The sequence below is a fragment of the Xenopus tropicalis genome, chromosome 1 (assembly GCF_000004195.4).
Source record: "Xenopus tropicalis strain Nigerian chromosome 1, UCB_Xtro_10.0, whole genome shotgun sequence".
NCBI classification, from domain to species: Eukaryota; Metazoa; Chordata; class Amphibia; order Anura; family Pipidae; genus Xenopus; species Xenopus tropicalis.
The window spans coordinates 155529820-155542157 of NC_030677.2; the positions used below are offsets into that span (position 1 = coordinate 155529820).

The 12338-nt window shown below is 41.3% G+C and overlaps 1 protein-coding gene and 1 long non-coding RNA gene across 2 annotated transcripts in view; one reads left to right on the top strand and one right to left on the bottom strand.

Annotated features, from left to right (window-relative positions):
* Positions 1-2994: 2994 nt before the first annotated feature.
* LOC105948212 lies at positions 2995-3875 on the bottom strand. The gene is made up of 2 exons (XR_001171618.3): positions 3790-3875; positions 2995-3512 (listed from the first exon to the last, which is right to left on the bottom strand). It is a non-coding gene; the product is annotated as an uncharacterized LOC105948212 (long non-coding RNA).
* Positions 3511-12338, top strand: part of LOC100495295 — a 33459-nt gene continuing 24631 nt past the window's right edge. The window contains exon 1 of the mRNA XM_002931903.5: positions 3511-4060. Within this exon, the coding sequence (XP_002931949.2) occupies positions 3986-4060 (75 nt within the window). The 5' untranslated portion in view covers positions 3511-3985. The remainder of the gene's footprint in view (positions 4061-12338) is intronic.

The window sequence follows — 12338 nt, forward strand, 5'->3', positions numbered from 1 at the left end:
TAGACGATATACGCATGAAAACGCGAGAGAATGCAAAGTCTCGCATTTTCATGCGTATATCGGCTACATGTGCCTGCACCCGAGCGTATCTCATTCATTCGGGTGCAGGCACAAGTAGCAGGCGTAGGGATGAATTTTCGCCAAGCGCTTTTCCGCTTGCCGAAAATTTAAGCCCTACGCCACGTGTGGCATCAGCCTTAAAAAAATCCTTGCATAATTAGAGATAAATGTTTAGATATACAGTAGGAAATCAGTACAGGGAACTGACAAGTTCATATATAAAGAAAGACTTTCGAGTATAACATTTATATACAAGGGATACTGTCATGATTTTATGGTATACTTTTTATTTCTAAATGACACTGTTTACACAGTAAATAATTCACTCTACCATTTAATATTTTATTCTTGAACCAACAAATGTATTTGTTTTAGCTGTAATACTGGTGTGTAGGCACCATCTCAGTGCATCGTGCCTGAGTGTGAGCTTTCAGAAGGAGCCAGCACTACACATTAGAACTGCTTTCAGGTAACCTATTGTTTCTCCTACTCCCATGTAACTGGAGGAGTCCCAAGCTGGACTTGGATTTCTTACTATTGAGTGTTATTCTAATATCTACTGGGAGCTGCTATCTTTCTACCTTCCCATTGTTCTGCTGATCGGCACCTGGGAGGGGGGTAATATCACTCTAACTTGCAGCTCAGCAGTAAAGTGTGACTGAAGTTTATCAAAGCACATGTCACATGGCACCCTGGGAAATGAAGAATAAGGCTAGCCCCATGTAAAATTTCAAAATTAAATAGAAAAAATCTGTTTGCATTTCTGAAAAATGGATGTCAATGCAGGATTCTGCTGGAGAAGCTCTATTAACTGAAAAAAAAAACATGTTTTCCCACGACAGTATTCCTTTAAGGGGGAACAGAGAGAAAAATAAGTACTTCCTCTAGGAGTGGCGAGACTTAAGTGTAGAGCAAGGGAGTTGAAACCATAAGTTTCTTGGCACCAAGTTTATACCCATGTCCAGCCTGCCCATCACTGATGTCACTGGTGAGGCAGGGCAGACACAGTTATATAAATGATGGCAGGCTGTATGCCAGAAGACTTGGGGGCACTGCCATTGTAGGCAGGGAGGGGTAAAACCATAGTTAAGCCAACCCACCATACACCTGAGCCTGTCGGGGCTAATTAAAAAGAAAAAACAGCTCTCAGCTATAAACCAATGAATATAAACAACTGTAAAGAAGCTTTTATTGGATGTCCTTCCTACTTTGGGAAACCGGGCAGAAGGTTTTGCTCGGGCAGCCCTTCAGAAAAACCAGCTGTCCGGGTCAAAACCAGACAGGTGGCAACCCTATAGCCGACCTGCTGCAGGACTATAGCATGTTGTGTTTTCTTCCAAGCGGATAAAGCTGAATAGACTTTTGCTGCTCATTCTCACTGAAAAATATTGACTGTCATATGTAGATGCATAAAAAAAAGAACCATCCAACTCTATCTGATCAGATTTTATAGTACAGCATGAAAGATCAGATTTTGTAGCATTAAGCAAAAACTTAGATTGCTGCATGATGAGATTTTGTGGGACTGATAAGCCTCTTGCACAGTTCAGCCCTTAAATAATATTCTACTAAAATATTTCATTGAGGGGAAAAATTTCCATACACGAACAGGGCGTAGCACTCCCACTGCAGAGAAGTAAGAAAGGCAGCATCTGTTAGACAGCATAAGGAAAGCCTTATACCCAGTACCAGAGCCAAGGAAGGGATGCCAAATCAAACATGAACAGTGTAAGGAACAAAAGGAAGAGCTTTTACGTGTGGGATGCACACCTTCCATTCACACATTTATATTATGACTTCACACACTATTGTCATATGTATGTATATATATTTATGCACCTTTGGCCATATTCATTAGGACAGTATAGAAAGTATATATGTGATTGAATTGACCTAACAAAAGGTGAAGGGCTGTGCTGAAAAATAAGCCCTGCCCCCACTCCCATTTTGCCTTTCATGTCCTGTTTACTTGCATCTATTCCCCAGCATTCTCTTTTCCCCTCTCCCACATGCTATTAACTGTCACTTTCCCAGTATCCCATGTGCCATTCTCTTTTTCCTTTTTCTTCAATATTGCCACTATTCTCTCTTAGTATATATCATTACTTCCATCTTTTTAATCTCCCCTGTGACATTTTCTTCTCTTTTCCTTCTGTACCCATGCTTGTTCCATGCTGCAGCAGCTTCTAAGCCAGATTCCTTTGCTCTTAAAGCATAGAGGTGAATGGAGAGGCTGGAGGGATGTTAAAGTTCAATCTCCATATTATCAAATTCCTGGGCAGCTGTTTCAGAACTGAGGGCCATGCATAAGTTTATAAGCCAAAATAAAAGGGTAATATAAACTTTATCTGAAGGAAATAAGGAACTCTCTTAATATAATTAAAAGTAATTCTATATTGTTTATGAAATAAGAAAGTTACTCTGCACTATCGCCCTCTCTTCATGCAGTGCGCAGTCTGTCTCTCTGCACTCTCTCTCTTCATGCAGGACTCTCTTTGTGCTGAGTGTAACTTGATTATTTTAGAACATGTAATCTGAAAAAAACACATCTTTCTGGTTTAAAGGTGTGAGCTAGTAACTATGTATTCTTGCAATTGTATTAGTTACAAATTTAGTGATGGGCGAATCTGTCAAATTTACCACACAACATACTTTTTTGTTTTTCAGACTGAACCTGCCATGTTCACTCATCTCTAGTACTGCAAGGATTTGTAGGGCAGATTTTGTAATATGTTAAAAAGGTGTAGCCCTACAAATAGTAATAAATAATTATTTTAGTAACAAACATTCACCTTTAAATATGTAAAATTTTACAGTGCACCAATGTGGGGCTACATAAATGAAGGCAGGTATACAACACCCAATCAACCCAATTTCCATTTACATTGCCTGGCACTTTCCTTCTCACTCACCTGAGCCACTAACAAACACCTAGAATTTAATTTCTTTGTTATTTATGAGAAAAACATGAACAAAGCCACATATAACTTGCTTTTTTGAGCTCAACGATCAAGTTAATTAGCAGAAAGACTCAGTAATTTGAAACATACATGCCAAATGAGCTGGCAGGTGATTCTGGGAGTTGTAGTGAAACAATTACTTTAGGGCATCCACCTATAAAATTCAATTTGCCTTTTGTATAACTTATAAATATATGTTGTGGGAACAGTAAGGTGCAGTACAGGTTTTGCAATAACATTATAGCCACTCTTTATATGTATGCAAGCTATGTATTACAGTGTGTCCTATCATTTATAAAACAACACACATTTCATAATACTTCCACAAAAATTGCCAATCCCAGCACAAAGGCAGAGTGAGGGGTCAGTTGAGGTCGGGGTCACTGGCATTTTTTTTCTTCATTGAGCCCTCCTTCCTCTGTTACATAGGGTAATTGTTTCAATATGTTTCTTGTTATAGACGTGTCAGACATATGGCTGGAATCGAAGCCCCTGGCAGATCAAAAAGAAACAAGTACTCACACACACCATTAACCAGGACTTGGATTTCATTATGGTTCGTGTCTGCTGCATGCCCTATGAGCCCCACAAATGCCGCCCATCCTCTGACAGCTAGGCATTATTCCTCCTTTCCATGAAAGCGTTACTCGGGTTTTTATTAGTTGATATTTCCTGTATTCTGGCAAAGTGATGCACAATGACATAAGCAGACATTTGTGCTGAGGCATCGCAGGAGTTAAAAGCATAGCAGGCGTTCGGATCACCCTACCTGTTGACAGCAGAGGGCGCCCCAGCTGTTGTCCCAGTGTAGCAGGTAACTGACCCATGTTGGGAGGGAGTGAGGAGAAGGCTGAGCCGGAGGGAGAGAGAGGGGTCCAGGCTGGGGGGAAGCCCGTGTTTAATAGCTCTCAACGCCTGAACTTATACAGTTCTTCTGTTCTCCTTGAGCTGCGGCGATTCCTGTTATGGGGACAGTGTCTGCATCATGGATCCTTGTGGCAGCGTTGTTGTTCTGGAATGCCAAGCTAAACGAAAGCAAGGTAATATTCGCTTTATTCCTGTATTCTCTAGGGGTCATGACAGGCTTTTAAAATGGCATTAAATAAATGTAGTCGGGAAAATTTGCCCTGCATTTTACATTATCTGTAAGCTAGTCAGTTGGCTACATGTGATATGATATGATATTGTAGACTTGTCGTTTTGACTTCTCAGTAATGTTTCATAGAGAGAGCAGAATGATATGAACAGCTGGCTGCTTCAGTCTGTAGGTTTCTTCAGGTGAGATAAGTAACTGGCTGCAGGCTCTAGGTTCAGCCAAGTGATGTAAGCAACTGGCTGCAGGCTCTAGGTTCAGCTAGGTGATGTAAGCAATTGGCAGCAGGCTCTAGGTTCAGCCAAGTGATGTAAGCAACTGGCTGCAGGCTCTAGGTTCAGCCAGGTGATGTAAGCAACTGGCTGCAGGCTCTAGGTTCAGCCAGGTGATGTAAGCAATTGGCTGCAGGCTCTAGGTTCAGCTAGGTGATGTAAGCAATTGGCGGCAGGCTCTAGGTTCAGCCAAGTGATGTAAGCAACTGGCTGCAGGCTCTAGGTTCAGCTAGGTGATGTAAGCAATTGGCGGCAGGCTCTAGGTTCAGCCAGGTGATGTAAGCAATTGGCGGCAGGCTCTAGGTTCAGCCAGGTGATGTAAGCAATTGGCGGCAGGCTCTAGGTTCAGCCAGGTGATGTAAGCAATTGGCGGCAGGCTCTAGGTTCAGCCAGGTGATGTAAGCAATTGGCTGCAGGCTCTAGGTTCAGCCAGGTGATGTAAGCAATTGGCTGCAGGCTCTAGGTTCAGCCAGGTGATGTAAGCAATTGGCTGCAGGCTCTAGGTTCAGCCAGGTGATTTAAGCTATTAGCTGCAGTCCATAGGTTTTGGCAGGTGATAGGAGAAATTGACTGCAGTCTGTAGCTAATCTTCATTTTGTGTTTTAAGTTATTTAGCTTTTTGTTCAGCACCTCTCCAGTTTGGTATTGCAGCAACTATCTGTTGCTATCGTATTGTTTTCCCTAGCAACCATGCAGTGGTGTGAAAAAGAGACTAGAATAAGTATAGTAGAGGGACTAAATAGGTTGATAACTAATAAAAAGTAACAATAACATTTCAGCCTCACTGAGCAATTGTTTTTGCCTGCTGGGGTTAGTAACCCCCATTTGAAAACTGGAAACAGGTAGGAGAGGAACACAAATAAACTCAAAAACGATAAAGAATAAATAATGAAGACCAACTGCAAAATTGATAGGAATAGGACATTTTAAAACATACTAAAAGTTAACTTTAACTTTAAGTTAAAATGTATGATTTGCTTTAACGTTTAAAGGAGTTTAAGTGAACAGTTTATTTCAACTGCATATCATGCACACTGTACATAAGTATGCCCACTGGAAGACTTATGTACATACAAAGTACACTTAAGATGGCCATATACGGGCAGATTTATGTTGCCATTTTGGGTACTTCAGACCAATTTGGCAGCTTATCTACATGCATATGGGTACCCCCTGATGGGCCACCCTGACCATTATCTCTTTGAAAATCAGCCAGATGTTGATCAGGCAGGCACGGTTTTCTTGTTGGACTAAGGACTTCATCAGCTCATTGATGTACTCCTTGCTCCAACAGCTACTATCACTTTTATTGTAATAGTCGTTTTGCCCTAGGCATTAGAATGATATCGCCTACCTCAGGTGGGCATATTGGGGGAAAGATCTTGTTTGGGGATATTCTGTAGTTTGTGTTCATGGGTTTGTTGATATGTATTCCAGCCTGGGAACTAGCTGCAAGGAGCTTGTATGTCTCCCTTTAATGCCTGGGTGTTCGTTGTGTGCGTGAATGTGATGGCAAAGCTAGAGTGTAAATTCCACTAGAGTGGGACTGATGCGGATGACGTACAATCTCTGTATACTTCCATGGAATACAGGTAAACAAATGGTTATAATTTCTGCACAAACTCAAACTATGCAGTCAAAGCCATTGTTTTGCTGGAGCTTTACTAAAAACGCCTACTTTCTCTTTTAGATGCACAAGACAGCATTGCATTCCTATGCATTAAAACAAAAAACCATTTAGTTTATGGGTTTTAATATAGGTCTGCTTTTTTTTTTTTTTTAAATGGCTTCTCTTCTAGGTTAATGTCCCACAAAGTGATTTAGGTCCCCATAATAGTTCTCTGCTGCTGTGTGTGATTCTGAGGTGGTGAGGTGGATGCTCCAGCTTTGCATAGTGAAAATAGATAACAGAAATTAAATTCTCAGAACATTATTCTTGTGTGTGTTAGGGCTCTTACACACTGTGCTTGATCTTTCATGCTGCCAAATATCTTATTTTCCCCAGTGACCTACCTGCTGTGTTCAAAACCTGCCATTTACTTATGCCAAATCAAAGAGTCAGCTTTGTAGTTGCATGCTGTTGTTGCACATTCGTTTGCACATGGGTGCAAGAGCAGCTGGACTTGCAAAGTATGTCTTTAGGGAGCAGTAATTTTATTTGCATAATTCAGCTGTACCTGGGATGAGATAATGGAGCCAAGAAAAATTACTTGCCCTTAAAAAAAGATTGCTGTGCAGCAAATTTAGGGATATGGGGACATATTTATCAAAAGATGAAGGAAATTCTAGCCTGGTCTATTAACTTTAAGTGATTTTTAATAATATAATTATCAGAGGTTGAAAGTGACTGTTCACTCTTGATAAATATGCCAGTTGAAAGTCATACAAAAGAATAGAGAGTGGTAAATGTCACTGTGACACTTTCACTTTTTGATTAGTGTGCCTCCTGGGTGGTATTTAGCCTTGAACTACACAACTGTTGGAAGGTATTATTATTATTAACACATTTATAAGTGCCAACATATTCTGCAGTGTTGTACAAAAACAAGAGGTAAAGAGGGCCCTGCCAAAAAGAGCTTACAGTGCTGCTGTTGCTATGGATTTATGTACTTATGTAGCCAAACTAAACTTGGATATGTGAATTTCCCCCTGTGTGGAGGAGAAATCAAGGACCAGAGTGTACCATCTTGACACACTCTGAATAATACCTACACAGCTTCTTACTTTTGAATATGCACACTTCCAGTCAGGGACACAGCCAGCCAGGAAAGGGTTCAGTGACCCAATATCCAGATCTAGATTGCCCTTTACTATAGTCCAGACAATTACTGTATTGATATGGTGCCATCATTTTAGCAGGATCATACATTTAGAAGCAGGTTGCATATATAATTACAAGTGCAGATCTACAGTGGTGTGAAAAACTATTTGCCCCCTTCCTGATTTCTTATTCTTTTGCATGTTTGTCACACTTAAATGTTTCTGCTCATCAAAAACCGTTAACTATTAGTCAAAGATAACATAATTGAACACAAAATGCAGTTTTTAAATGAAGGTTTACGTTATTAAGGGAGAAAAAAAACTCCAAATCTACATGGCCCTGTGTGAAAAAGTGATTGCCCCCCTTGTTAAAAAATAACTTAACTGTGGTTTATCAATTTCAATTTTCAATTTCAATATCAATTTCTGTAGTCACTCCCAGGCCTGATTACTGCCACACCTGTTTCAATCAAGAAATCACTTAAATAGGAGCTACCTGACACAGAGAAGTAGACCAAAAGCACCTCAAAAGCTAGACATCATGCCAAGATCCAAAGAAATTCAGGAACAAATGAGAACAAAAGTAATTGAGATCTATCAGTCTGGTTATAAAGCCATTTCTAAAGCTTTGGGACTCCAGCGAACCACAGTTGAGAGCCATTATCCACAAATGGCAAAAACATGGAACAGTGGTGAACCTTCACAGGAGTGGCCGGCCGACCAAAATTACCCCAAGAGCGCAGAGACAACTCATCCGAGAGGCCACAAAAGACCCCAGGACAACATCTAAAGAACTGCAGGCCTCACTTGACTCAATTAAGGTCAGTGTTCACGACTCCACCATAAGAAAGAGACTGGGCAAAAACGGCCTGCATGGCAGATTTCCAAGGCGCAAACCACTTTTAAGCAAAAAGAACATTATGGCTCATCTCAATTTTGCTAAAAAACATCTCAATGATTGCCAAGACTTTTGAGAAAATACCTTGTGGACCGACGAGACAAAAGTTGAACTTTTTGGAAGGTGCGTGTCCTGTTACATCTGGCGTAAAAGTAACACAGCATTTCAGAAAAAGAACATCATACCAACAGTAAAATATGGTGGCGGTAGTGTGATGGTCTGGGGTTGTTTTGCTGCTTCAGGACCTGGAAGGCTTGCTGTGATAGATGGAACCATGAATTCTACTGTCTACCAAAAAATCCTGAAGGAGAATATCCGGCCATCTGTTCGTCAACTCAAGCTGAAGAGATCTTGGGTGCTGCAGCAGGACAATGACCCAAAACACACCAGCAAATCCACCTCTGAATGGCTGAAGAAAAACAAAATGAAGACTTTGGAGTGGCCTAGTCAAAGTCCTGACCTGAATCCTATTGAGATGTTGTGGCATGACCTTAAAAAGGCGGTTCATGCTAGAAAACCCTCAAATAAAGCTGAATTACAACAATTCTGCAAAGATGAGTGGGCCAAAATTCCTCCAGAGCGCTGTAAAAGACTTGTTGCAAGTTATCGCAAACGCTTGATTGCAGTTATTGCTGCTAAGGGTGGCCCAACCAGTTATTAGGTTCAGGGGGCAATTACTTTTTCACACAGGGCCATGTAGGTTTGGAATTTTTTTCTCCCTAAATAATAAAAACCCTCATTTAAAAACTGCATTTTGTGTTTACTTGTGTTATCTTTGACTAATAGTTAAATGTGTTTGATGATCAGAAACATTTTGTGTGACAAACATGCAAAAGAATAAGAAATCAGGCAAATAGTTTTTCACACCACTGTATATAAGTACAAGGGAGAGCTAAAACTGATGGGGTTGTAGTCTGACAACAGTGCAGGTAACATCTGGATGGCCACTGGTCCAGAAGAAACATGAAAAACCTCTCCCTTCAATGCCTTAGCCAAAATGTAAAGAATGGAGGATGCTGCTCTTTGTGCTTGCATTAAAAGTAAATTGTGTGAAAAGATGTTATTATATCCGTGCAGGGCATTTCTAGTGAGTAGCTGCACTGTGCTGGGCCTGCCTTCTGCTTGCCAATGGCTTCTGCTCTTAATCAATTTCACGCCTACCTTATTCAGTGACGTGCACCCCCCTTTGGAATGCAGTCCAGTTATTTGAGGACACAGGGCTGCATTGATTCTGCAGTTTTGTCTCTGCTCAATCTAATTAAAAGTGCATGGCTGGAAGGATGAAGATAGGCTAAAGGAAATGTGTAGCTGCCCTTTACTGAAACTTAAAAGCATGCAGTGCACAGCATTCACTGCCTTAGTAGCTACATCCAAGATGCCAAAGCTGTGCTTGATCTCTTTCAAATTCTATTAGTTGTGGAGCCTGCTATTATACTGAACACTGCAATCTAGGGAATTCTTACCTGTAACCCTTTCATCCTCAGTTAGACATCGCAACAAAGACTTGTTGGAAAGAGCTGCTACTATTAAATTAGTCAAAAGTCATTTTGCACAACATAAATACAGGTACTATGGTTTACTAGAAATTTGTAGTGTTAATAATGTTGAAAAGACAACTAAAACCCTTAAGACATTATATTGTAAGTAGTACAATCCGCATTATGACATTGAAGTTCATACCCTTGTCCCCTGAAACTCTGTGTCCCCTATGGATGTTTGTGAGTGTGTGCTGGCCCAATAAATGTGCTTACACTACACTACTGGGTGAAAACTTTTTGCCAGCCATGGGAGTTGCCCAAACATTAAGAGGGACATATAGCTATAGTGGATACTTCTGCAAGCTAAGATTTTCATTGTATAACTTGTTGCCTTGTTATGTGGCTTTTATTAAGTAATTAAAGGTATATAAAAGTTGAAAATTTTGTTGAATGACAACATGCATACACAGAGTGCATATCAGCATGAAACCACGAATGTGTACATTTTTGCTCCAATATCCACTCTGAATAGCTTTGCACAGACCAACGTTGAGCCTGTCAATGGAGCTATGGGTGTGTGCGCATAAGATCGAATCCGCTTTCCTCTGTGTCTATATAAGATACCTTTTGGAGGAAAACGGTGAATCAGCTTAGTGTTCCTTTGCCCTTATGCTAACAATTGCAGTGGTCAGAAAACTATACATTGTTTTCAGACATTTCCTGTCCATTTGAAAGGTGGGCTGGTCCCACCTGGGGTGCATAACTCTGCAATGCAAAAGTGAGTTCTTGAGGGATCTGTGCCTGCCAGCCCCTGTGTTTACTGTGGGTCACGTAGAGGACCATGCTTTCTACAGTAGATATGGTGTCAAATTTGCAAAAAAAAAAAAAAAAAAACAGACTTTGTGAATATTAGGCATAAATACATATTCAACATTAACATTTCTGGTTTGGTTTAATCACTAGCACCTCTAAGCCTTTGTCTGGGTGTATTACAGCCAGGCCCAGATTTGTGGCAAGGCCACAAAGGCCCGGGTATAAGGCGGCATGCTGCCCAGCTGCATTTGTGTTTTCTGGAGCACTGGGAAAATAGGCGAGCAGGAGATTTGTTTAACTCTCCTGTGTACCAAGTCCTCAGTTCTCCAGGTCTAGATGATGAGGAGCACGTGCGACAAGGGGCAGTGGGGAGGACATGAGGAAAGGTACTACTGTGCTTGCACGGGGGGTGGGGGAGGAGTGTAAAGTAAGGTGGCCTAGGGGTGCCCAGACTATAAATCCAGGTCTGATTACAGCTGGTCAGTCCAACTGATAACATCCTAATGTTACCCTATTAATAAGAGCTGTATTGGTTTCTACAGATTGTTTGTCAAAGTATCTGCTGGAGATAGAAATTGCTGTAAATATGTAGTTAGAAGTACACTTGGCCAACATTCTCACATAGCCTCTGGACTGTGGTGAAAATATAATGCCCAAGAAACAAATTCCTTATTAAAGGGGGCAGAGTTGTGATTACAGTATGAGTGCTAAAGTAAAATCAACACATTTTAATAGTATCCCAGTTGCATAGTAAAAAGAGGATAGTGAAAATGGAGCCTTAATGGGGTTAGTAAAGGGATGGATTAGGGGATGGATGCCTTGGTTTGATGGAGAGGTGATGGTAAAAGGAATGATTTGAAATGGTGGAGGAGATCATGTGAAGAGGGTATTCATTGAATTGCCAGAGAAGGAACACGGGAAGTGGAAATGGAGATGGCAGCAAGGGGCAAGGTAATTATTGGAAGGCATTTGTCATAAACTGATACAGAAAAGTTGTGGAGTTGAGTTTGAAGGTGGCATTGGCAGAGGAGGTATAATGACTTCAGTAGACTTCAGGGTAGATTAAGGGGACAAAGATGACTTGAATTGAAACTATAATTCCCTTCTTTGTTGTTTTATGATTATCCACATTAAAACAAAATATACAATGCTATGCCTCTCTGCCATAATGTCTTTCTGGAGTCAGCACACATCAAGATGTGGTCCCACAAATTAAAGTTATGTGTCATCTACCAATACAGGCATTTCTATACATTTACCTATATACCATCTACAGAGTCATCAATAAATATATTGAAAGCTGCTGATCATTTTGGTTCTGTGAATTAAACTCTGGTCAAGTATGTCCCATTTACAGGGCCAGAACTAGGGGTAAAAAAAAATGGGGGGGGGGGGGTTAAATGCTCTCCTTCCCCCACCGCTTGTCTAGTGCAGTTTACTTGCCCCCCCAGTGCAGCATGCAGGGGTTAGGGTGCAGGGGCCAGGTGGCTGTCCGGGTTGCCTAGGGCAATGTTCTCCAACCTTTTTTGTACCACGGACCGGTTTCAAGCAAGGCAATTTTTCCAAGGACCAGGGGTGGTGGGTATAATACAGCTCATCATAATACAAAATCAGTGGGAGACCTGAGCTTGTTTCCTTGCAACTAGATGCGCCCAGCCCCCTTGCTCTTCTTACTCCCACCTAAGTGGTGATATCCCCTGATGCTTAGTATGGAGCTTTAATACTTTTGATTTTTCGCGATCAGAAGAAGTCATGGAGTTGGGATCACAGGTAATTGGGAGCAGAGGTGGCCCAGTTCAGCACAGCCTACGGCCCGGCACCGGTCCCCGGCCCGGTGGTTGGGGACCCCTGGTCTAGGGCACCCAGTCGGCTTGGCCCACTCCTGCCCAGTTATAACAACTCTCCTCCAAGTGGTTTTTATCCCAGAGCAAAGTTCCAAATGGCTGCAAATGGTTCAACTACAGCAAAAATTGTCATAATCTTACTGACCATATTTATAAAAGA